Here is a 25419-nt window from a genome sequence, read left to right on the forward strand (position 1 = left end):
AACACGCAAAGCTCAAAAGGTTCGCCATCACTGATCTATCCAGTGATGTCAGCGGGTTGTTAAAGTACCTTACTATGACTGTATTGCTGTATGTCTCTTCCTTAAAGTCCATCAAGAGTTTTTTTGTTTTGTTTAAGGTATTTCGATGCTACTGTTTGGGTGTATGTGTGTTTACATGCATTTTATTTTCTTGTTCAATCATTCCCTTTAGTATTATTTAGCCTTCTTTGTCTCTTATTATAGCCTTTGTTTTGAAGTCTATTTTGTCAGATATGAGTATAACTTCCCCAGCTTTTTTTCCTTTCCATTTGCATGGAATATTCTTTTCTATCCTTTCACTTTCAATCTGTACGTATCTCTTGTTCTGAGGTGGGTCTCTTGTAGACTTACATATATGGATCATGTCCTCTTTGGAGAAGTGTCCATTCAGATCCTTTGCCCATATTTGAATTGGATTCTTTATCTTCCTTTTGTTGAGTTGTATGAGTACTTTATATATTTTGGAGATTAACCCCTTATCAGATGTATCATTAGCAATTATGTTCTCCCATATAGTGGGTTCCCATTTCATTTTGATGGTGGTTTCTTTTGCTTTGCAAAGCTTTTTAGTTTGATGTAGTCCCATTTGTTTATTTTTTTCTTGGTTTCTCTCATCCTAGGAGATGTATTCATAAACATATTGCTACAAAAGATATCTTACATTTTACTGCCTGTTTTCTTCTAAGATTTCTATGGTTTCATCCCTTACATGTTTTCTTATCCACTGAGTCACCCTATCTCTTTTGATTGGAGCATTTATTCCACTTACATTTAAGGTTATTATTGACTAGAAGCCCGGTGCATGAAATTCGTGCAAGGATGCGGTCCCTAGGCCTGGCCGACAATTGAAGTGCAAGCGTCTGGCGTTTAAGGGCAGGTCCCAGCTGACCTCTGGGCCCTGAGCAGCACCTGGGCACCCAGGTCCCCACGTGACCCCCTCGGCCTGAGTCACAGCGCCTAAGTCCCCATGCGAAGATGCAGTGAGCACGGCCAGACGCCGTGAGCTGGGGCATAGCGTGGGCCTCTGGGCTGACCAGCGGCACCACACAGAAGCCAGGTGGGCAGTGTGCTCTCTCCCAGCCGGCCTTGGAGACCAGCTCCTGTGCAAACCAACAGGAAACCTGACTGGCCCCCGTGGCCCCAGCAGCTGTGGCCCAGCTCACCTGGGGGAGGCAGCGTGGGTGCAGGGGGGGACTCTTCGCAGGTGCCCGGCACCTGAGCACGGGGGCTTCCCCGGCGTGTGAGCCCTGGCATCCTAGTGGTCAGCACACATCATAGCAAGCAGTCAAACTCCCAGTCGAGGGGACAATTTGCATATTAGGGTTTTATTATATAGGATAGGTATTTATTGTCATTTTTATTTTCTTTATTTCTATGATCCTCTCTCTCCTTTTTTCTTAAAACAGTCCCTTTAACATTTCTTGCATTGCTGGTTTAGTGGTAATGTATCCTTTAATTTTTATTTTTTTGTCTGGAAAGTTTTTTATTTCACCTTCAATTTTATATGAAAGCCTTGTTGGATATTATAGTCTTGGGTTCAGGCCTTTACTTATCATTACTTTGAATACTTCATGCCATTCCCTTGTGGTCTGAAGTGTTTCTATTGAGAAGTCAGGTGACATTCTAATGGTATCTCCTTTGTAGGTAATTTTCTGTCCATCTCTTGCTGCCTTTAGGATTCTTTGTCTTTAACGTTTGCCATTTTAATTATGATGTGTCTAGATGTGGGTCTCTTTGGGTTCATTTTGACTAGGACTTTCTGTGCCTCCTCAACTTGTGTGGTATTTCCCTTCACCAAGTTGGGGAAGTTTTCTATCATTATTTCGTCAGTTTCTCTGTTTCTTGCTCATATTCGTCCCCTTCCGGTATTACTATGATATGGATGTTATTAGGTTTCATAATTTTTCCCAGAGCTTCCTTAAGCTATAATCCTGCTTTTTAATTCTTTTTTCTATTTGCTGCTCTAATTGGGTATTTATTTCTATCTCGTCCTCCAAATCACTTATTCAATCCTCTACTTCATCCAATCAACTTATAATTTCTTCCAGTGTATTCATAATGTCAAATATATTATTATTCTTTTCGGTCTGGTTCTTGTTCATGGTTTCTCTTTACTTTTTCATGTTGTTGTAGTTTGCATTAAGTTCCTAAAGCATCTTCATAACAATTGCTTTGAACTCTATGTCTGAAAGGTTGCTTGCCTCCATTTCATTTTTTTTCTGGAGACTCCTCCTTGTCTTTCATTTGGAGGTTGTTAATTTGTCTCCCCATTTTAGCTGTCTCTCTGTATTCATTTCTATGTATTAGATAGAACTGTTATGTCTCCCTGTCATTGTGGGATGGCCTTATATAGAAAGTGTCTCGAGGGGTCCAGTGGTGCAGTCTCTTTGATCTCCTGAGTTGGATGCCCTACAACTGCCCCTTCTGTGCATTATTTGTGCTCTCCTGCTGTAATTGGGACTTGATTATTTATGTCCCCTTCGTGGGAGGAATCTCCCCTGTGACTTGCTGACAGTGAAGCTCAACACCAATCTCGCTGTGCTAGCTGTTATACAGGTGCTGACAGAACAGAAGACACAATAGGATGGAGCAAAAACACCTTGAAAATCAAACTACTCAAAGCAACAACAGGAAAGTTTAAGAAGGAAAAAGAAGAAAAAGAAAAGCAAAATTAATTAAATAAAAAGAATATTAAAAGACACAAGACCAAAAACTTAGAGGGGATATAAAGACAAAGGGAGAAAGAAGAAGAAAAATGGCATTATGGGATCAAAAAGGAAGCTAAAAAATCTAGTATAGGAATGAAAAAGAAAAGGAAACAGAAAAATTAAATAATAATAGTGAATTTAACATACAGTAACAATGGACATATTAAGATATAGATAAAATAGGCAAAAAATGAAAAAAGAAAAATAAAATAAATTGAAAAAAATTAATAACAATAAAAAAGACAAAATGAGAATACAATCAAACGAAAGAGAGAAATTAGAAATATGCAAGAAAATAGAGAAGAAAAAATGGGAAGAAACAGACAAAAAGAAACAAAAGCCACCCCACTCCCCCCCCCCCCCCCCCAAACAGCCTGCAGGGCAACAAGCCCAATATTGATATAAGCTCAGTGTATAATTAACGAGGTGTCCTAGTGAGCAGAAAAGTTTTCATAAATATATGCTGTAGCCTTAGCAGTGGAACACAGAAAGCTAGAGTTTAAAAGTTAATCTAAAACCATTTCATAAGGAGAGCGCACTTGTGATCTTGGTTCCCAGCATGTCATCAGTTTGGCCCCCCCCCCCCCCCAAAAAAAAACACACAAAAAAAACCATACACACTCACACACTCCAAAACTTTTGGTCCACTATTTGTGGCGCTTACTAGATTTTGCTCTGATGTTGTTGAATTTGGTCCCTTGGTGTGTCTAACCTGGGCCTCTCAGGAGCTTCCTTGGCAGCAGGCCAATGTGAGTCACTATCCTTTTCTGGCCCTAGGCAACCTGAGGCCTGATACATTGAAGCCCATAGCCATCCAGCAGGCAGGGTCTCCTTAGCCCAGAGGCTGAGTCTGCCTCAAGTCTCATGCCTTGAGTGTCCCTGTTCTCCTTTCCTCCACAAGCTGGGCTCTGTAGGGGTATCCTGGTCTTAGCCAGGATGGTTTGATCAGACTAGTGTTGGGAGTGATGCCAGTAGCATGCACTTCCTCCCCTTCCAATGCCTCAACCTTGCTATCTTGCTGGCTCCTCCTCATTGGCACCTGCAGAGGCACAGATTCCCAGCCCTGGGCTGTTCCTCATTACCTCAGGTCGCTGAAGCTTGGGTCAGAAGCAGCTGTTTTTCCAGTGGGAAAGAGGGCTTCTCCTCCGTGTTCAAGTTGGCAGGGCTGATCCTCCTTCCTGGTCCTACTGTTCAATCCCCTTTCTGCTCCACAGCATGAGATGCTTCAAATCTGCAGCCTCTTCAGGTACTCTGTTCTAGTAGGTCCAGGGCAGGGGAGACTACATCCACTTCCATGGCCTTCAGCACAGTTCCTGCCCCCGAGCCCTGGCAGTGGAGCAGAGCAGCTGGGTTCTCGTGCTGTAGCGGCAGCACAGCAGGGGCAAGAGTCCCGTTGGGTCAATGTCAGTCACACAGGTCCGGGCAGTGTCCTCAGTCAACACGTGGGGCTTGGGGCTGGGTGCACATAGGTTCGGGCCTGGTTCCGGCGAGTACAGGTGGTGGAGAGGCTAGGCTGCTGCTCCCCACAGCCCCAGGAGGACCTTATAAAACTTTCAAGATGGAGCAGTCTCCAAATCAGAGCCGTGCCCAGGAATGGCTATGGGAGTTGCAGCAGCTACCAGGCCAAAAGAGCCCAAACCTCCTGCCCCTAAGACTCCCGCATGTGATCTGACTGACCCTCAACCACACCCACACCCACGACCACCTGCGCACTCGCCATCTTACTCCCTCACTCACACTCTCAACCTCATTCAGGTCCTGCTGGCCACCATGTTGGAGTGTCCTTTAATGTTAATTTAGTAAGAGTAAAGTAGATAGATAGATAGATAGATAGATAGATAGATAGATAGATAGATAGATATTCAATTACCTTTAGGTAATGAAGGGCACGTTCTAATTCATCCTTGGAACAGGAACAAACCAAGTGAGAAAAAATATATTTGAAGTTATTTATTAAAATCTCTCTACGATTGACATTTAATTGTTTTCCTAAAGTTCGAATGAGAGCAGATGCTGCAGGGCTTGCTTTGGCAGCAAGGTCAGGAAGCAGAAGTTGTAATGTCCTCTGAAAAAAAACACACACTACAATTACCAAAAAGTACATTTGTCCAGGCAATAAAATATTCACATAAGCTATGTGCAAAAATATTTTAAAATGCCACACAAATTCAAAGTCCACATATGACATTTGAATTCCTATTTACCATTTATTCATTCAACATATATTTACCAAGCATATACTACAATTCAGGCATTACAGATAAAGTAGTGAAAAAACAGGCAAGGTTCCTGATGACAGAGTTTAAAATGTAGAGTGGAAGAGACAGACAATAAATAAGCTAATGTATAGGTAAAGAAGATACTTTTTCATGAGTATGTGCTAAAATATACTTATGATCTAAGGATAAGTTCCAGGCCTGATTTATTATTTGAGCTAACTTATTTTTATTGATTTTTTTTTTTTAATTCTCACCAGAGGATATTTTTCCATTGATTTTAGAGAGTGGAAGAGAGAGGGAAAGACAGAGAAATATCAATGTGAGAGAAACACATCGATTGGTTGCCTCCTACATGCGCCCTGACCAGTGCCCAAGCCGGGGAGCCTGCATTCAAGGTACTTGCCCTTGACCAGAATTGAACCTGGGACCCTTCGGTGCACAGGCCAACGCTCTATCCACTGAGTCAAACTGGCTAGAGCATTTTTATTGCTTTTAGAGAGGAAGAGAGAAAGAGAGAAGGGAGTGAGGGAAAGAGAGAAAGACACTGAGGTGGAAGAGAAACATCGATCCACTGCCTCTCATATGCACCCTGACCAAGGATAGAACCCACACCCTAGCTATGTTGCCCTAATTGGGAATGGAACCCACAACCTTTCAGTATATGGGACAACGCTCCAACCAACTGAGCCATCTGGCCAGGGCGATATTTTAAGTTGTTTAAGTTAGAAAGTTGGTGCTACAAGTACTGAAGAAAACTTTTTTAACAACACCCACTGTCCCAAAACAGGAACAAATCTATTTTGATTTTGGCCTATTTCCCTTAAGATCTTGCTCATAAAATATACTCAAAATTCCAAACATAAAATGGTTGACTTTTGATTTATTCATTCAACATGTAACCTATGAATACCTACTCCATGTCAGTCACTGAAGATGTGACAATGATCAAGATTTAGGCCTGCCTTCAGAGATGCTTACATCCCACTTGTATTATGTCTTTCAACTTAATATTAATCCTATAAGACTGCTAAACATTATAAGGTAGTTTCTACAAAGCATTTATAATATTCTATGACTTAAATATTAGACATTTAGATTCTTCTCAGGGTTTTATAGGTGTACAATGCAGTGTGCAGATGATGTCTTATTGAGTTGTACACCTGAAACCTGTATCCCAATAAATTCAATTTTAAAAAATCTTGCCCTGGCCAATATTGCTCAGTGGTTAGAGTGTTGACCCATGCACTGAAGGGTTGCAGATTCGATCCCCAAGCTCTGTTTGGGGCCAACTGCGAGAAGCAACCAATCGATGTCTCTCTCTCACATCAAAGTTTCTCTCTCTTTCTCCCTCCTTCTTTCCCTCCCTCCCTTCCACTCACTCTAAAAGTCAATGGGTAAAAAATCCTTGGTTGAGGATTAACAAAAAAAATTTTTAAATAAAAAAATTTTAAACATCTAGAATAAATACAAAATATTGAATTTAAAACCTCAGTTAAGTCAACTATACTATGGGACTTACGGTAAGGAAACGATTAAGATCAGGAAAGTCAAAAACATTGGCAATTTCAGACAAGGTATTTAAAGCCATTTCTCTCTGGTGAGCCATATCTTGTTTGCGCATCTCAGCATTCTGGCATGGAGTACTAGGAAGTACTGCAATCTGACTGGAGTGGAGGGATTCCACCAAAAACTAGAGCAAAATGATTTGTTAGTTTTAACACAAGGAAAAAAATTTAACTAATACTTTTCAAGGTAACATAACAGAAAGTACCAGACAATGTTCTAAACATATTACCTGAATTAACATTCATTTAATTGTTATAACAACCTTAGCGGAACAGATTATGTGTAATCTCCCTTTTACAGGTAAATAACCAGGCTTACTTAAGAAACTTGAATATCTTACACCAATAGAGGGCAAAGCCAATATTTTAACATACCTTAACTTTTCTGCTTCAACCTTTTCACAAAGTACCTTTTCCATAATATCAAAGCATAAAAAAAAAGTTTATCATCACTAAAAGGAAGGCTAAAAAAGGCATCTCTTAATAGATTAATAATAGAGCATGATAATCCAATATATTATTATAAAATGATTTTTCCTCTCTACATCTTTAGTCTAAGATACTAAAATATAAACTGGCAAGATTTAGATCCTCTTAAACAAACTGAATATATCATTTTAAAAACAGTATCTTTTAAGGTAAGAAAAATAAAACATATATATATTCTTTTTAACACTTGCAAAGCACTGCTATTTCCTATAGTCAAGACCAATGCTGACTCTCACCTGACAGATGGGTTTCTTATACTGGCTGAAAAAGTTTTGCAGTTTAACACTTTTAGCTGCAACCAGGGCTCTAATTTCTGTGTATGCTGCTCCAGAGACAGATGCTGACTTGGATAGTAAACAATGCAGTAAGTGCAAAAGTGCAAAAGGTACCAAATCTCCTTTTGCTGCCCTAAAATTAAAAATAAAAAAGTTATCATCAATGTCTCAAAAATAAATGGAAATCCACAAATAAATGCATGCTGATGTCACATTTATTTCTATAATACCACATCTCTCATATCACCATTTCAAACACCAGGCAAATAAAAATGACCAAAATAAGGAAGAATAAAAATGCTGCCAAATATACCTTCCAATATCCCCTGTTGTAAGAATCAAGGTATCCTTCAGCTCATTATTTCTTGATATTTGAGCATGTGTATATGCTTCCTTCATTCTTAAGACAAAAAGCTAGAATAATAAAATTAATTAATTAAAATTTTTATTTTTTTTATATATATAATTTATTGATTTTTTACAGAGAGGAAGGGAGAGAGATAGAGAGTTAGAATCATCGATGAGAGAGAAACATCGATCAGCTGCCTCCTGCACACTCCCCACTGGGGATGTGCCCACAACCAAGGTACACGCCCTTGACCGGAATCAAACCTGGGACCCTTCAGTCCGCAGGCCAATGCTCTATCCACTGAGCCAAACCAGTCAGGGCTAATTAAAATTTTTAAGGCCAGGTTTATGAAAACACAAAAGTTTAAAAATAAAAATTATCAAACCTCTTTTATAAATCCATCTTCAGAGTCCAAGGATTCCAATATATGCTTGATATTTCCACTAAAAGCCACTCTAACATCCTTGTCTGGATCTTCCATTAAATTTAATAAAGTTCCAAGAACTGTTTTTACATCTGTTTCATCTTCTCTAAAATCAAGGTGCTTACAAAGATGACACAAATTATCTATGAAAGCTAAAAAGCAAGAGCATATTAACCCCTAACTTAATACATTAAATATCAAGAGTTTTATTGTAAAAAATATGGTCAATAAATAATATGCTTCTTAGAATTCTAAGTTGCCTTATCCTGTTAATATTTAGTATTTGAATTTGAAGAGCACATCAAATTGTGGAAGATTAAAATGAACTTATTTTAATATCTTTATACTTAATAAAAGCTATAAGTAATTGAAATCTAAAATAAACTCTAGAAATTTTTAAGTTGTAAAATTGCTAGTCACTTATGATTTTATGTTACCAAGATAGACATAAAAGTACATTTCACTAATCTGAAGAACTGTGAACTCAGGGCAATCATCGCCTTACTGTTAATCTTACATTAAAATATTTAGGTAAGAGATCAACCGAAGGACTTGTATGCATGCATATAAGCAAAACACTGGGTGGGGAGGGGGTTCTACAAAGGGTTTAAGACATCTATTTGTCTAAATATATTAATGTCATTCTTTCTATCAAAAAAATTATCTGAGCCGGGGGATAGGGGAAGCTGGGAGGAAGGTCAATGGGGAAAAAAAGGAGACATATGTACTACTATTCGTAATACTTTAAACAATAAGATAAAACTTAAAAAAATATTCAAGAAGTCAGAGAAACTACCTATCACATACTGTTTTGAAAACTTGACAAGTTACAAATTAGAATCCAAATCAATAGGTCTTCTAAGTATTTGTATAAATCTTATGCTCCCAACAAACTCATACACCATTACCATTGAAAAGTGGTCAAGAAGACACAATCTATAGCCTCAATTGGGCATTTCTAACTATTTGAAGTTCTGAAGGGCCAAGGTAGTGGCATGGAGCACATTAAGAAGGTCCTGGTATCTCCAAAGAAACTCACTACATTGAACCAAAACATCAGGTATGCCCCATTATGCTGTCATATCACAAGAGCATTTTAAAATCCAAATATTACTTCCCTTGTTAGTTCTATGATACAGTCATCCCATTTATAAATAACTAGAGGCCCGGTGCATGAAATTCGTACACAGGGGGTGTGGGGCCTGCACCCTCTCCAATCTGGGACATCCCTCTCACAATCCAGGACTGTTGGCTCCCAACCGCTTGCCTGCCTGCCTGATTGCCCCTAACTGCTTCTGCCTGCAAGCCTGATCACACCCTAACCATCCCCTGCCAGCCTGATCGACGCCTAACTGCTCCCCTGCCAGCCCGATTGCCCCTAACTGCCCTTCCCTGCAGGCCTGATTGCCCCCAACTGCCCTCCCTTTCAGGCCTGGTCCCTCCCAACTGCCCTCCCCTGCTGGCCATCTTGTGTGTTGGGGTGATGGTCAATTTGCATATTACTCTTTTATTAAATAGGATCAATACTTGAGCAAGTCTGAACCTATCAAGCAAGTCTAATTTTTTAAGGCTTCAGGCTAATTTTATCACTGATTTTAAAAACAGAGGTTAAATGTGTTTTAAAATATTAAATAACAAATCACTCACCAAGTTTCACTAGACTAGGTACTTTTTCTTTCAGTAGAAAAAGGAATGGCTTGAAAACAGAAGCTCTTAGTCGAGAAGATAAACATTCATGTTGAGAAGTGACTTTTAAGCTCTTACAGAAGTCAATATGTCCATGTTCAGAAAAAGGTTCTATTAAAGAACTTGTCAAATAAAACATGCCATGAAGTGTACAGACAAGTTGACCAAGTATAGAGGCAAATTCTTTCTTGACAATATCAGAATCATCTTTAACTTTATCTCTGGGGGTAAAAAAAAAAAAAAGGTACTAAACCTTTTTGCTTAATTGTGTAGTCTAAATAGTCTTACTTAATTTGGGATAAAAGTACTAGTAAGACAAAGCCTCGAAGAAAAAATATTTAAATTCTAAAACAAAAAGCAACATTTGCTCTATAAATATCAGCAATTAACATACATTTACAAATGTGATCTTTCCAAACAAGTTATATACTCAAATTAAAATAGGAATACATACATAAGAATCTTGGGAACTGTGTGATAAGAATTCTGCTTCTGAAATAATATAAAAAATCCATTAACACAACTAGTCCTGATTACTTCATGGGAGCTCTGCAGGGCCCAGCTGTAAACTGCTATTCGCCATTCAAGGAATATTCTTCTTGGAAACAGAGTTAGAAGAAACACACATCGTGACTGAGCCTGTGGTGCTGAAAAATTAAGTCTATTATATAAGATTTTTAAGTGTTAATTTTATATAAGTATATATATACATATATATGTATACACACATATTCATTCTTTGTTAAAAAGTAAAATAACATCTAAAATACATATATTTAATTAAAAGCTCATTTTCCAAAATTAAAACATGTTCATAGAAAAAAGTCTATGTACAATATTACTACATAATAAGAGAAATGCAAATAGAAAAGCACACCCATCAGATAACAAAAGTTTGTTTTTAAATAGTTACCTCTTTGACATTGATATTTTTTCTTTTTTTTTTTTAGATAGCAAAAAATTTTAAGTGAGGATGGGAACTCCCATAATTCTGCTAACAAGACTGTAAATTAGAAAGACATGTTTGGACAACAATGTGGCAGTATATATTTGAGGATGTGCAAATCCTACATATTTTAATTCTTTACATGTCTAACTCATTTTGAATCATTAAAAATGTACCTCCTCTTTTAATTACTGAAAAAATAGAAATAAGTGTTAACAGTCCCATATAGAAATGAATTAAACCAAGACAGATCACACACATAGAATTTTGTGACCACTTACAGAAGCTATCTGAAGTCCTCTGGCTTAATGTTAGAAGATTAGTGGCAAATGTGGTCAATTTTAAAGAGCCATCATCAGAATGGGAATAAATCCATGGAAGTGAGAGCATTCCACATAAATCTTCCAGAATATGATCTTCAAATGAAGTTTTTACTACAGAAACACATAACAGGTGATTAATTATCTTTTCCTTAATTGTATTCACCTGTGTCTTTTTATCAATTAAAAACAGATGTTCCAGTCCTGGCAGGGTGGCTCAGTTGATTGGAGCCTCATCCCATAAAGCAAAAGGTTGTGGGTTTGATTCCCAGTCAGGACACATACTTGGGTTGTGCGTTTAGTCCCAGGTTGGGGCACGTACAGGAGACAACCGATAGATGTTTTTTCCTCTCACATCGATGTTTGCTTCTTTCTCTCTCTCTCCCCCTCCCTCTCTCTCTAAAAATCAACTTAAAAAAACCAAACACACACACACACACACACACACACACACACACAAAGCCAGACATTCTAAACATCAAGTGGAATTAGAACAAATATTCAGTTAACAGCTGTTCTTTTTTTTTTTTTTAAATTTAGATTTCTTTTTTTTTAATATATTTTATTGATTCTTTACAGAGAGGAAGGGAAAGAGACAGAGAGCTAGAAACATCGAGGAGAGAGAAACATCGATCAGCCGCCTCCTGCACATCCCCCACCGGGGATGTGCCCGAAACCCAGGTACATGCCCTTGACTGGAATCGAACCTGGGACCTCTCAGTCCGCAGGCTGACGCTCCATCCACTGAGCCAAACCGGTTTCGGCTACAGCTGTTCTTAATAGATATAATGCTCTAAGGCCTGTGAACCCCTCAAAAATTAAATGTGACTTCATAAAAATATACATCTATGTATTTTTAAAGATCATAGCATTCTTCAGATTCTCAAAAAAATTTTAAAGTTATAATTTCTATTGACTGAAAACGTATAATAAATCAATATATTACACAAATTTCACAATTGGAAATTACTGACAAGCTTAACAAAACTGAAATCAAGAAAACTTTCGGTTATTCCAAACACTTGTTCATTTACACCTTAGGCAAAAGAGATTTCTATACTGATTATCTCTGAAGGTTATTTTGAATTACTACTTACTTGTACTCACCTTGAATATAAATCAAAACATCATATATTTTCATCACTTTATCAATAACTGCTTCCAGATCAGGTTTCTGAACACATTCCAACAAACTCCTACAGCTCTTAAGCACTTTTGTGTAAAAATCCAAAGACATCCAAGTAATTACGACTGAAGTTTTCTTCTTACACTTCTGGTGACAGTCTTTGAAATTATGGCTGCAGTTAATACATTTTTAAGACATGGATTAAAATGAATTGTTAGTCAAAACTAATAATATAGTAACCCAAAAGAAATTGTGAGTACGCAACTAACATATAATTTTAAACCAATTCAAAGTAAATCAATTAATATGTCATTATTTTAATTTTAATCTCTTTATGTCTTTCTAAGCACTCTAAGGATTTGGTAAAGAAAATTAATCTAGGATATTTTAATCTGGCATCACCAGGCTTAAAATTGACCAAAGATATACCTTCATAATTATTAATTAAATCTTTTCTTAATAATAGAACAAGGGGAGACTTCGGCCTAATTAGTTATTCCTTCAAGTTATCCCAAATTCTAAATTAAAGGTAACATTAATCAATATAGTTTCTGTAAAATTTCTTCCAGCCCGGGTGGCATGGCTCAGGGGTTAAGCATCAACCTATGAACCAAGAGGTCACCATTTGATTCCCAGTCAGGGCACATGCCCGGGGTTGTGGGCTTGATCCCCAGTGTGGGGCATGCAGGAGGCAGCAAATCAATGATTCTCTCACATCATTGATGTTTCTATCTCTCTCTCCCTCTCTGAAATCAATAAAAATATATTTTAAAAAAGAAAAAATAATAAAAAAATAAAATATCTTCCATAACTTTGTATTGGCTAGTTAAGAGAGTAAATCAGACCAGAAGAGTCACAGAGATGTAGATTACTGCATAGGGAATATAAGCAATACAGTGGGGCCCTGACTTACGAGTTTAATTCGTTCCATGACGGAGCTCGTAACTCAAATTACTCGTATGTCAAATCTTAAAGTGAACGAGTGAGATACGTGATGCTGGGCTGATGTTGTGGCGTTCATTGTGACGTTCGCTGCACCAACTAGCGGTGGGGATCTGAAGCTGGCTCGTAACCAGAATTTTAGCTCGCAACTCAAAGCAAAAAATCGGCCGAGAGACGGCTCGTATCTCGAAAAACTCGTTAGTCGGGACACTCGTAAGTCAAGGCCCCACTGTAATATCATAATAACTATGTTATCAGAGGGACCCATTCTGTAAAGTACATGATTTTCTAACTACTATGCTGTCCATCCAAAACTAATACAGAATAATATTGAATATAAACTGTAATTGGAAAAAAAAAGATTAAATCAGGATATACAGAACAAATGATAATGTAAAAAAGTAACAATGTGCAACTGAAAAAAGACTAAATCTCAGAGAGACAGCTAGCTTATTATTTCTTCTGGTAGAATAATTAACCTATATTAAAAATACTGAACTGAAAATATACCTCTGAGGAGTTCTAAATTCCTACTCTTATTATCAAAGGCAAATGTTCTTTTAACTTAATGTTTGACTAAAAGAACAGTGGCTTTTGAGTTGCATAAAAATGTATTCTGCTACTTTCTAAACATGTATGCCCAGGAAAGTTAGTTTAGACTTCAAACAAAAAAAGCCTCAATTTCACCGAGCCTTAATAATAGCATTTACCTCACAGAATTGCTGTAAAAATTAAGTAAGTTATAAATAGTACTTATCACAGTACTTTGCATTTAGCAAGTACTCAATAAAAAACAAATTTCTACTTCACTGAAAAGCTTGTGTTTTCAGGTCACACAAATCAATTGAATGAGGTCTCCTAATAAATTCAAATTTATTACAGGAAACCCACCCAGAAAATACAAGTTGCTTTACCAGTCCATGTTTTGAGGAGAACAATAAACAGTACACAGAGCAGTCAGTTGTAAGACAACAGCAATTCCTTCTAACGTCTCAGTAACAGGATTCTTTAGACTACTGCAGTCAAGGAGGGTCTGAAGGGATTCAGCTTTCTGTTTCAGTGCACTCCATAATATGCTCTTTTTGTTCATATCAACATGATTGATTCTGTAATTATAACCACAGTATATATTCATATTTAATGTAAATTTGGTTCAAATATGAAAAATATGTAAAACAAAAGATAACATGCAATGTCAACTACTAAAATGTATCCTAAAATTTAAAACACTCACTTATATGTGGAATCTAATGAACAAAATAAACTGACAAACAAATAGATCCAGAGACATGGACGCATGGAACAGACTGAGGATCCTCAGAGGGAAGCGGGGGAGGGCAGGGGCAAGAGAAGGGAAGAGATCAACGAAAGAACTTATATGCATATATGCATAACCCATGGACACAGACAATAGTGGGGTAAAGGCCTGGGATTGGGATGGAAGTGGGGAGGAGGGGGATTAATGGGAGTAAAAAAAAGGACATCTGTAATACAACAATAAAGATAAATTTTAAAAATAAATAAATAAAAGATTCAGAACAATTTTCAGGGCTGTTTGAAATACAGGAATTCTTTGCCACAAGACAAAAAGAATTATTTGTTCACATTTTTTAAAATTGCTATTAGATGTTTAGTCTCAGATATTTTTCATATATTAAAAAGTTAAACTAAATAGGCAGGTAAGACTTTTAAAAATATTTTAAATAACCATATTCAGCCATGAAATTTTCATACTAACACTATTAAAATATTTTAAGCATTCCTTTGACTACCTTTAGAAAGAAACAATGTTCTTTGTGTATTTAAGTTGAAGCACTAACTAACGGCAATTTTTAAGAGTAAATAAAGAATTACTAAATGACTAAATAAAAAATAAATGAAGGTCATACTCCTCAGTCTGTTTTGTTGCTCTTTTAGAAGAGTTCAGAGATGAGCTGAGTCGACGCCTTTTGGGTGATATTCCATCACTTTTACTGCTGAGATTTTCCTGTTGAATTTGAACTTCCTCAATAATTTCCATACTTTCCATTTTTAAGGCTGCATAAAGTGGGCCCAACAAATACTGAGGAAGCAAAAAGAACTTCAAAAATTATCTCTTAAAAAATGTTTATATTCATAGACAGCAAATATGCATTAGGTATTGGTTATAAGTTTTCTAATAAGGTAAACTATTTTTGGAGTCTCATCAGGCAAAACAAAGACCTAAGTTAATCTATTATTCACAGTCTATATATATCAGTAGTTCTTTATCTATAACTATGTTTCTATAGTCTTTTTTTTTTTTTTAATATGGAACGCTTCACCAATTTGTCATCCTTGCGCAGGGGCCATACTAATCTTCTCTGTATCCAATTTTAGTATATGTGCTGCCGAAGCAAGCACTGGTTCTATAGTCTTAAAAGGCATGACAAATCCTCCTATACCTTGATTATCCCTCTATCAAAATGCCACAATAAAATTTCTATAAGGGAACTACTAACTTCTTTCATACTACAAATCCAGAAAGTCTTATAAAATAAATGGAAATATTTAATCAAGTTACCGCATATCTATTTCATTATACTGCCTATCTCCCATAGTCCAAACAGGAAAAGAGGGATAATTTAGCATGACTAGTACTATGCACCCATAGGTTTTCTAAGTTATTGATTACAATCTGTTAAAGATAAAAATCTGTTACTGCTCAAAGATTATGTAATAAGTTGTTCACTGGCCCCCTTATAATTAATAATGCAACAAACATGCATACACTTCACAAATTCTACTTTAAAACAGCTGAATTTGGCCCGGCCAGTGGCACAGTGGTTGAGCATAAACCCATGAACCAGGAGGTCACGGTTTAATTCCCATGCCCAGGTTTCAGGAATCAATCCCCAATAGGAGGTATGCAGGAGGCAGCTGATCAATGATTCTCTCTCATCATTGATGTTTCTATCTCTCTCTCCCTCTCCCTTCCTCTTTTTGAAATCAATAAAAACATATTTTTTAAAAAAACATTTGACTTTGGAGGTTCGTTACCAAGTAAGTGAACAAATTCTTCTAAAATCAAAGTAAAAATCTATTATAGGGAGCCAAAGTAGATCATGAAAATCATTTCATTCTAAATGTACATTATTAAAAATTTGTATTTTTGCCCTAACCAGTTTGGCTCAGTGGATAGAGCGTCGGCCCTCAGACTGAAGGGCATGTACCTTGTACCTCAATTATAGGCTAGATCCCCAGCCCTGGTCAGGGCTCAGGTGGGAGGCAACCAATTGATGTCTCTCTCTCACTTCGATGTTTCTATCTCTCCCCTCCCTTCCACTCTCTAAAAATCAATGGGGGAAAAATATCCTCAGGTGAAGATTAACAAAAGAAAAAAAATTTGTATTTCCTCATTATTTTATCCTGCATATATGCATATACAAATTATAAAAAAAAAAAAAAACACATGCCTAACAAGTAACCTTTAAAATTACTTACCTCTGCATCTACCTGAATTCCAAGCACATCTACGAGAGTTCTGCAAATATTTTTCACATAAACCTTCCTAACTTGTAAAGCAGATTCATACCCAGCAGGCACATATTTAAGGAAATATTGCAGTAAATGGCAAAAAGCTCCTTTTAGCAAATCAGACTTAAGCCACATAAGCACACCATTTTCAAACATGACACAGAGTTTTTCCAGCAGCATATTTAAATAGACAGGTTCAATATTTCTATAAGCTTCTGCTTCAAAGGGGAATAGTGTCTTTATCAGCTTTGATAATGGATCTTCATAGAGTTTCAACTGGTCAGCATCCATTTCTACAAGGTGTTTTAATAATTCCAAAAATGAACTGAAAAAAGTGCTAGCCAGTTGTGCTGGAAGTCCTCCAAGTTCAAAGAGTTCAGTTAAAAGGCTAATTGACAAGGATTTAATTTTTGGACTACCATACTCCAGCAGAACACATCCTATCTGCCAAAGTAAGAGTTCTTGTCTTCTAAAAAACACAATTGCAATAATACGAATAAGAACTGTTAATAAAGTGACTTCAATAAATTCTAAATTTTGCATGTTCGTAAACTTTAAAGGAGCTGATTGTAAATATCCCACATGTTCATCTAATTGACTTAAAAATCGGCTAAGTACCACTGGCCATTCCACAAATTGTCCCATTGCATTTCTTCTGTGGAGGTAAATCAAGTCTTCAAAAAGATGTAATAATTCCTTTGTCAGTACTCCAAAAATAGCAGGACTCTTGGTTTTAAAAAGAAACAATAATGAACAGATGACTTCACAGATTTTCTTGTGTAACATATGACAGGATGGAGTTGCTGCAATCCGCAGAAGTCTTCTTATGATCCAATTACTAAAGTCTTTGAAATAAACAAACAAAAAATATATTTACTAATTAAATTGCTAAATGCCTGATAGTTTATTTTTAAAGTACAAACTTCACTAACAAAATAGTCTAAAACATTCTCTATACATGGAAATATAATAATTTAGAATACCAATTTTGATGTCAAACAGACAAGGTCCTAGCTTTCCACTTACTAGCTGTGTGAACTTTCAATTTATCTGAATCTCTAACTTCATCTATGAAAAGGGAATAATGACATCTACTTTATGTGTTACTGTGAGGACCAAGTAAGATAATGCATGTGAAATTCTCAGCATAGTGCCTGAAGTTAAATAAATGCTCAATAAATAGTAGTTATAGTTATTAATACCCCTTCAACAAGTATTTATTGAGTGGCAACTTTGTCCCAAGTGCACAAGAACAAATCAGTCCTAGTCCTGTCCTCATAAATCCTATAATATAGTTTCTGAAACTTTTTGACTAAAGCTAAGAGATACACTTTATATTATGACCCAGTACACATAGGCATATTTAAATGTATGAAACAAAAGTTTCATGAAACAGTATTTATTCTTATTATATGCAGTGTACCATGTTTCTAGTCTATTATATTTTATCTTCATAACCGAAACTATTATGGGTCATGATCTATTATTTAAAAAACAGTGTGGCAAAGAATACAGAAATACAGGTATTTATAATATAATTTAAAAACCACTACGATAGAAGAAATGCAGAACACTCTGTATTAAGAAATCATTAAGAAGGAGCAACTAAACCAGTCCTAAGCCAGGCAATCAGGAATAGTGGTCAGAAAGGCTTTTTGGAGGACATGCTATAAAGTTGAGTCTTGAGATTCAAGCAAAAAAATTTAAAATACTGTGCATAGTACATAAAAAATAAGAAGATGTTTGCTTTACATCTCTTTAGGAGCAAGCCAATAAAAGGACAAGTAGTGGGGAAAATAAGGATAAAGTCTAGAAAAAATTTCAACATCTAGAACAGGTGTCAGCAAATTCTTTTTTTATTGAATTTATTAAGATGACATTGGTTAATAAAAGTATATAGATTTCAGGTGTACAATTCTATAATACATCATTGTATATTAGTTCATCACCCAAAGTCAAGTCTCCTTCCATCACCATTTATCCCCCCTATATCCTCTTCTAACGCACACCACCTCCCTTTCCCTCTGGTAATCACCATAATGTTGTCTGTCAATGAGGATTTTTTTGTTTTTTTTGTTTTTTGTGATTGTGAGGCTGGGTGAAAAAGGTGAAGGGATTGAGAAAAACAAAAATTCAGCAAGCTTATTCTTTTGGGTTGTTTTTTTTTTTTTTAATCCTCAACCTAGGATATGTTTTTTATTGATTTTAGAGAGAGAGAAAGGAAGGGAGAAAGAGAATCATCAGTGTGAGAGAGAAACACTCATCAGTTGCCCTCCCATCCCACCCCATCCCACCCCATCTCACCCTATCTCACCCCATCTCACCCTACCCCTGTATGCACCCTAACCGGGGATTGAAACCCCAACCTAGGTGTGTGCCCTAACCAGGAATCGAACCCACAACCTTTTGGTATATGGGATGAAGCTCTACCCAACCGAGCCACCTGGACAGGGTGCGAAGTCATTCTTAAAGAACCAGATAGGTTTAAGGGCCATGTGGTCTCCAAGTGAACTACTCAGGGTTCTCAATGTTGTCTTTTCAGTAGTTACAAACAATAAGTAAATGAATGAGCATGGCTGTGTTACAATAAATAGTGTTTACTCTTTATAAAAACAGGCAGCCTAATCTCCTAGATTAGGCTATTGTTTACTAATGCCTAATCTAGAAGAAAGAGTTTACCAAAACCAAAAAAAAAGAAAACGGCTAAAGTATTCAATAGCAAATAAACAAATTTAATTACTTCTGTCCCATTGTGGATATCTAGTTCATAACAAATTAAAACAATAAGGATGCAGAAAATAAAATTAACCATTACCATTTTACTTCCTCAATTTATAACAAATTTGACTAAAATATGTCTATCAATATATATATTATATTTCAGAGAGAAGAAGGTAGCTTTCAAAAAACCAATTGCAAATGAATGTACAAATAGCAGGACTTACCAATACAACAGCCTTTGGCCTCATTTTGCTCATGGCTTCCATTCACATTTACAAACATAAGAGGGGAGGACTTCATGATATGCTGGATGAAATCAAGCAACATCACAGAGGTTGGCTGAGAGTCAGTTTTCTTTACAAGCTCTAGAGCAACTAAAAATACAAGATTCATTTTAAAGAGTTGTGACAAATTAAACAACAGTATTTTGTTAAAAAACTAGACTTAGGTGACCATAATTATAGTGCTCGTGGTAAATTGATGGGGCTAACCATTACAATCCTACCTAATTTTGAATGTTTAATAACCATGCTCATTTATCTATTATACATCCATTCATCAAATATGTACTACAGGCCCATAATATACGCCTGGCACTGTGCTAAAATTGAAGATTAAAAAAAAAATCAGCCCTAACCGGTTTGGCTCAGTGGATAGAGCGTCAGCCTGCAGACTCGGGGGTCCCAGGTTCGATTCTGGTCAAGGGCATGTACCTTGGTTGCGGGCACATCCCCAGCGGGGGGGGTGCAGGAAGCAGCTGATCGATGTTTCTCTCTCATTGATGTTTCTGACTCTCTATCCCTCTCCCTTCCTCTCTGTAAAAAGTCAGTAAAATATATTTTTTAAAAAAATCATATTCAGGTGACACAAATAAACTAATAATTGTAATATAATATTTAATTGCAGTAATGCAGCATAAAGAAAACAAGTGTGTGGGAAAATGCTGTGAAGGCATCTTGATTCCTGGATGGTGAAGAGTTAGTAAAGCACAAGGGGGGTGGGATAGCAGTTTAAACATATCTTGCAAATATTCAGTAGTTCTTTTGTTATTTTTCAGCAAATAATTTTACTGATTGAAAAAAGAAGGGGTAAATAACTATCACAAACCATAAAATTTGTGCCAAATTTGGAATTAAATTTATAAACCATGAGCCAAATGGCACTCTATATTACCCCTTCAATGTAATTTTAATAGATATATCAGATATGACACCATTCTTGTCAAGTTTCTAATTTGTCTCTTTTTTTTTAATGTTTTTATTGATTTTTAGAGAGAGGGGAAAGGAAAAGAATAGATAGAAATATCAATGAGAAAGAAACTGCCTTCTGCATGCCCCCTACTGCCGATGGAACCCCAAATCCATGCATGTGTTGTGACCAGGAATAGAACCAGTGAATCTTGTTTCTTAGGTTGACACTAAACCACTGAACAACACTGGCTGGGCTGTAATTTGTCTTTTAGATTGCCCCAGATAGAAAAAACAAACAGGAGTTGATTCAACAACTTACAAAGTTACCAGTTTTTATGGCATTTGCTGTTTTTCAACCACTGGCACAAGACCTAGCTAAAATAAGTCCACATCATCGGAACTGACCAAATATTTTTTATCTATAATAATATCTTATATCAAAGAACTCATTGTAAGCAACAGAAAATATAGATAACAAATAGGAAAACAGATTTCTTTTAGGAGCCTAATTGACATTATATAACAAATACTGTAAATAACTTGCTTGAAAATAGTTAACTATCATAAATACTAATTCCATAAAACTACATGGAGAAAAATGCTTGCAAAACATTGTATATATGGAAAAGAAAACAATTTGTAAAGTTTATATAAGAAATAGTTATTTCTTACCAACATTTACATCTGTGAGTATTCTGTCAATAAACTGACATAGAATTTGTCTTGGCTTCTGCACAACTGTATTATATTCCTCTGCACTGGCACTAAAATACAAATAAAAAGTTTTTAAACTGTTAAATGGAGTCACAATTTCACTTGTAAAAAATTCTCTGAAGTTGAACTTAACAAATTTGTTTAATTTTAATGTTGACATTCACAATATTCTTCTGTTTAAAAATGAAAGGAAAATCTAACTTAACAAGGAAAAAAAGAACATGCTAAATGACACCACAGGCATCTAATTTGCAAAACCTAAATTTCCCTGCCCAATATAGTAGCCAGTAGTCACATGTAGTAGGAATTCAGCACTGGAAATATGGTTAGTCCAAATTGAGATGCACTATAAATACAAAATACACATTGGATTTTGAATGTATGGTACAAAAATTAGTATAATATCTCATTGATAATTTTATGTTAATTATTGAATGTTATCTGGATATATTACTGAGTTAAATAAAATAATTTCATTTACTTCCTTACTTTTTATAATATGGCAACTAGATCATTAAAATTACATATGTGTTTGACCTGATAAATATATCAGACTAATTTTTAAGTTGATCATTTTGCATGACCTGCAAATCCTATATAATAAAAGAGAAACATGCAAATTAACCGTCCCTCTGCTACGCTCAAGCCACGCCCATCAGCCAATCAGAAGTGATATGCAAATTAACCCAACTAAGATGGCAGCGGCCATGAGCTGGAGTGAGCAGGAGGATTGGGTTGCCCCCAGCGATGGAGCGATGGAGGCTTCCCGCCTGCCCTGACCCGCTCGGCTCAGCTCAAGGCTACAAAGTTTCAATTATAGAAGATAAATAAATAAATAAATAAAAAGGAGAGGCTGGGAGCCTGGGTTACCAGGGGGCATGGCCAGCCTGAAAACAGCCATCAGCCCCTCACCAGGCTGGCCAGGCACCCCAGCGGGACACCCCCACCCTGAAGGGGCTGTCGGCAGCCTGAAAATGGCCCTCAGCCCCTCACCCAGGCTGGCCACACCCCCATGGGGTGAGAGTCCCCATTAGGGGGCTTGACAAGCCTGAAAACAGCCATCAGCCCCTCACCAGGCTGGCCAGGCACCCCAGCGGGACACCCCCACCCTGAAGGGGCTGTCGGCAGCCTGAAAATGGCCCTCAGCCCCTCACCCAGGCTGGCCACACCCCCATGGGGTGAGAGTCCCCATTAGGGGGCTTGACAAGCCTGAAAACAGCCATCAGCCCCTCACCAGGCTGGCCAGGCACCCCAGCGGGACACCCCCACCCTGAAGGGGCTGTCGGCAGCCTGAAAATGGCCCTCAGCCCCTCACCCAGGCTGGCCACACCCCCATGGGGTGAGAGTCCCCATTAGGGGGCTTGACAAGCCTGAAAACAGCCATCAGCCCCTCACCAGGCTGGCCAGGCACCCCAGCGGGACACCCCCACCCTGAAGGGGCTGTCGGCAGCCTGAAAATGGCCCTCAGCCCCTCACCCAGGCTGGCCACACCCCCATGGGGTGAGAGTCCCCATTAGGGGGCTTGACAAGCCTGAAAACAGCCATCAGCCCCTCACCCAGGCTGGCCAGGCACCAAAGCGGGACCCCCCACCATGAAGGGGCTGTGGCCAGCCTGCAAACAGCCATCAGCCACTCACCCAGGCTGGCCAGGCACCCCAGTGGGGACCCCCACCCTGAAGGGGGTGTGGCCAGCCTGAAAAAGGCCCTCAGCCCCTCACCCAGGCTAGCCAGGCACCCCAGCGGGACCCCCACCCTGATCCGGGATACCCTTCAGGGCAAACCAGCCGGCCCCCACCCGTGCACCAGGCCTCTATCCTATATAATAAAAGGGTAATATGCAAATTGACCCTAACATCAGAACAACTGGGAATGACTGGTCACTATGACACATACTCACCACCAGGGGGCAAACGCTCAATGCAGGAGCTGCCCCCTGCTGGTCAGTGCGCTCCCACAGGGGGAGCTCTGCTCAGCCACAAGCCAGGCTGCCGGCTGCCAGTACAGCGGTGGTGGCAGGAGCCTCTCCTGCCTCCTCAGCAGCACTAAGGATGTCCGACTGCAGCTTAGGCCTGCTCCCCGCTGGCAAGTGGACATCCCCCTAGGGCTCCCGGGCTGCCAGAGGGATATCTGACTGCCAGCTTAGGCCCGATCCTCCGGGGAGCGGGCCTAAGCCAGCAGGTAGACATCCCCCGAAGGGTTCCAGACTGTGAGAGGGCACAGGCCGGGCTGACGGACCCCTCCGAGTGCACAAATTTTTGTGCACCGGGCCTCTAGTGATGTTATAAATATCCAAATGGCCCTTGACAGAAAAAAGGTTCCCCACCCCCCACTTTGGAGATAAACACTGTTATTTATTGATAAAATGATATCTAGAATTTGCTTCAAAGAAATCTGAGTTAGAGGAAGAGGGCCATGAATTGATAATTATTGGGTGATGAGAACATGGGAAATCAATATACCATTTTTTCTTTTTTTGTATGTTTGAAATTATCACAAAAACTTTATAAAGTGAGAAATATATGTATATATTGCATCTTACGACCAATCAAGAAAAAATTTATAAAGAGATAATATAATAATTAAGAAGGAAAATGATATCCTAGAATTTTGATTTAATTTCACTTAAACTCCATGATTTGATGTAAACCATCACAGAACACAATATAAGAGTAAAGTATAAAGTCTGGGTTCTACCACATAGGATGAGTCATTAATGCAATCAACTATCATTCACATAATCAACAAATATTTATTTTGAGCACCGATTATGAACCAGGCAAAACATCAGAAGTTTCTGTTGGGAAGCTGAAAGATACAGATTAGTGGGGGAGAGTGATAAGTCAACCTCGGCTTCTAACCAAGATGGACTGTAACATCATTCACCAAAAGACACCACAGGAGGAGGTACAGGTCTGGGGACATAAACAAAACCAGTTGTATTTTTATTTACTTATTTATTTTTAATCGTCATCCAAAGACATTTTCATTGATTTTGAGAGAGAGAGAAGAAAACATCTATGACCAGCTGACTCCCACACACGCCAGAACTGGGGCCTGGAAAAGAACCCACAACTTAGGCAACCGAAACATATGGGATGATGCTCCTACCAGCTGAGGCATACAGACCAGGGCCAAAAACATTTTTAGAAATACTAAGTTTAAGGTTTCTACAAAACAAGTAAGTGGGATGTCCAAAGGACTGTCAGAATTACACTTCTAGACCTCAAAAAATATCTAGTCTAGAGATATAGATTATCATTATATAATACCTACCAAACAAGCTAAATATCCTCTGTATTATTTCATTTTTAACAAGCAATAAGATAGGGATATTAAACCTTAATATCATAATAGGTGCTCAATAAATGTTTGATTACGTGAATGACTGTTGATTACATGAGTGACTCATCCTATGTGGTGGAACACAGACTTCCTACTACCTATACCAATAAAAGGGTAATATGCTAATTAGACCGGGTCGACCAGAAGTCTTCCAGTTGTCCGGTCCTCCTTCCAAACAAAGCCATGGTGGTGGGGGCCAAGGTAGAGGCAGTTAGGGGAGATCAGGCCAGCACGGGAGCAGTTAGGGGTGATCAGGCTGACAGGGGAGAGCAGTTAGGGGAGATCAGGCCAGCGGGGAGGGCAGTTAGGGGGTGATCAGGCTGGCAGGGGAGGGCAGTTAGGGGGCGATCAGGCCAGCAGGGGAGCAGTTAGGGGGCGATCAGGCCGGCAGGCAGAGGCGGTTAGGGACGATCTGGAAGGCAAGGGAGCAGTTAGGGGCATCAGGTCAGCAGGCAGAGGCGGTTAGGGGCAATCAAGCAGGCAGGCAAGCGAGCAGTTAGGAGCCAGCGGTCCCAGATTGCGAGAAGGATGTCCGACTGCGGCAGTCGGACATCCCCCGAGGGGTCCGGATTGGAGAGGTTGCAGGCCGGGCTTAGGGACCCTTCCCCATGCACAAATTTCGTGCACCGGGCCTCTAGTCCTATTTAATAAAAGCCTAATATGCAAATTGACCAAACAGTGGAATGACCGGGGGAATGACTGGTCACAATGACATGCACTGACCACCAGGGGCAGATGCTCAACGCAGGAGCTGCCCCCAGCCCACAGGCCCCAGGCCAGCCAAGGTGAGTGCCAGAAGGGGGCCCCTGATCACCCTGACGGTTGCCCCGCAGAGGGAGGCAACTGGCGGCAGCAGGGCCAGGGCCGGC

At 38.5% G+C, this 25419-nt stretch overlaps 1 protein-coding gene across 1 annotated transcript in view; it reads right to left on the bottom strand.

Moving 5' to 3' along the window:
• ATR (ATR serine/threonine kinase) overlaps positions 1–21368 on the bottom strand; it is a 147761-nt gene extending 126393 nt beyond the window's left edge. The window contains exons 1-14 of the mRNA XM_014542147.1: positions 21167–21368; positions 19529–19678; positions 16551–17428; positions 14978–15150; positions 14003–14194; positions 12128–12318; positions 10982–11134; positions 10209–10401; positions 9716–9975; positions 8030–8220; positions 7609–7709; positions 7257–7428; positions 6486–6656; positions 4618–4812 (exon numbers count right to left, since the gene is read on the bottom strand). Of these exons, the coding sequence (XP_014397633.1) occupies positions 4618–4812; positions 6486–6656; positions 7257–7428; positions 7609–7709; positions 8030–8220; positions 9716–9975; positions 10209–10401; positions 10982–11134; positions 12128–12318; positions 14003–14194; positions 14978–15150; positions 16551–17428; positions 19529–19678; positions 21167–21368 (3222 nt within the window). The remainder of the gene's footprint in view (positions 1–4617; positions 4813–6485; positions 6657–7256; positions 7429–7608; positions 7710–8029; positions 8221–9715; positions 9976–10208; positions 10402–10981; positions 11135–12127; positions 12319–14002; positions 14195–14977; positions 15151–16550; positions 17429–19528; positions 19679–21166) is intronic.
• Positions 21369–25419: the final 4051 nt, after the last annotated feature.

The sequence above is a fragment of the Myotis brandtii genome, unplaced genomic scaffold (assembly GCF_000412655.1).
Source record: "Myotis brandtii unplaced genomic scaffold, ASM41265v1 scaffold291, whole genome shotgun sequence".
In the NCBI taxonomy this organism is placed as follows: Eukaryota; Metazoa; Chordata; class Mammalia; order Chiroptera; family Vespertilionidae; genus Myotis; species Myotis brandtii.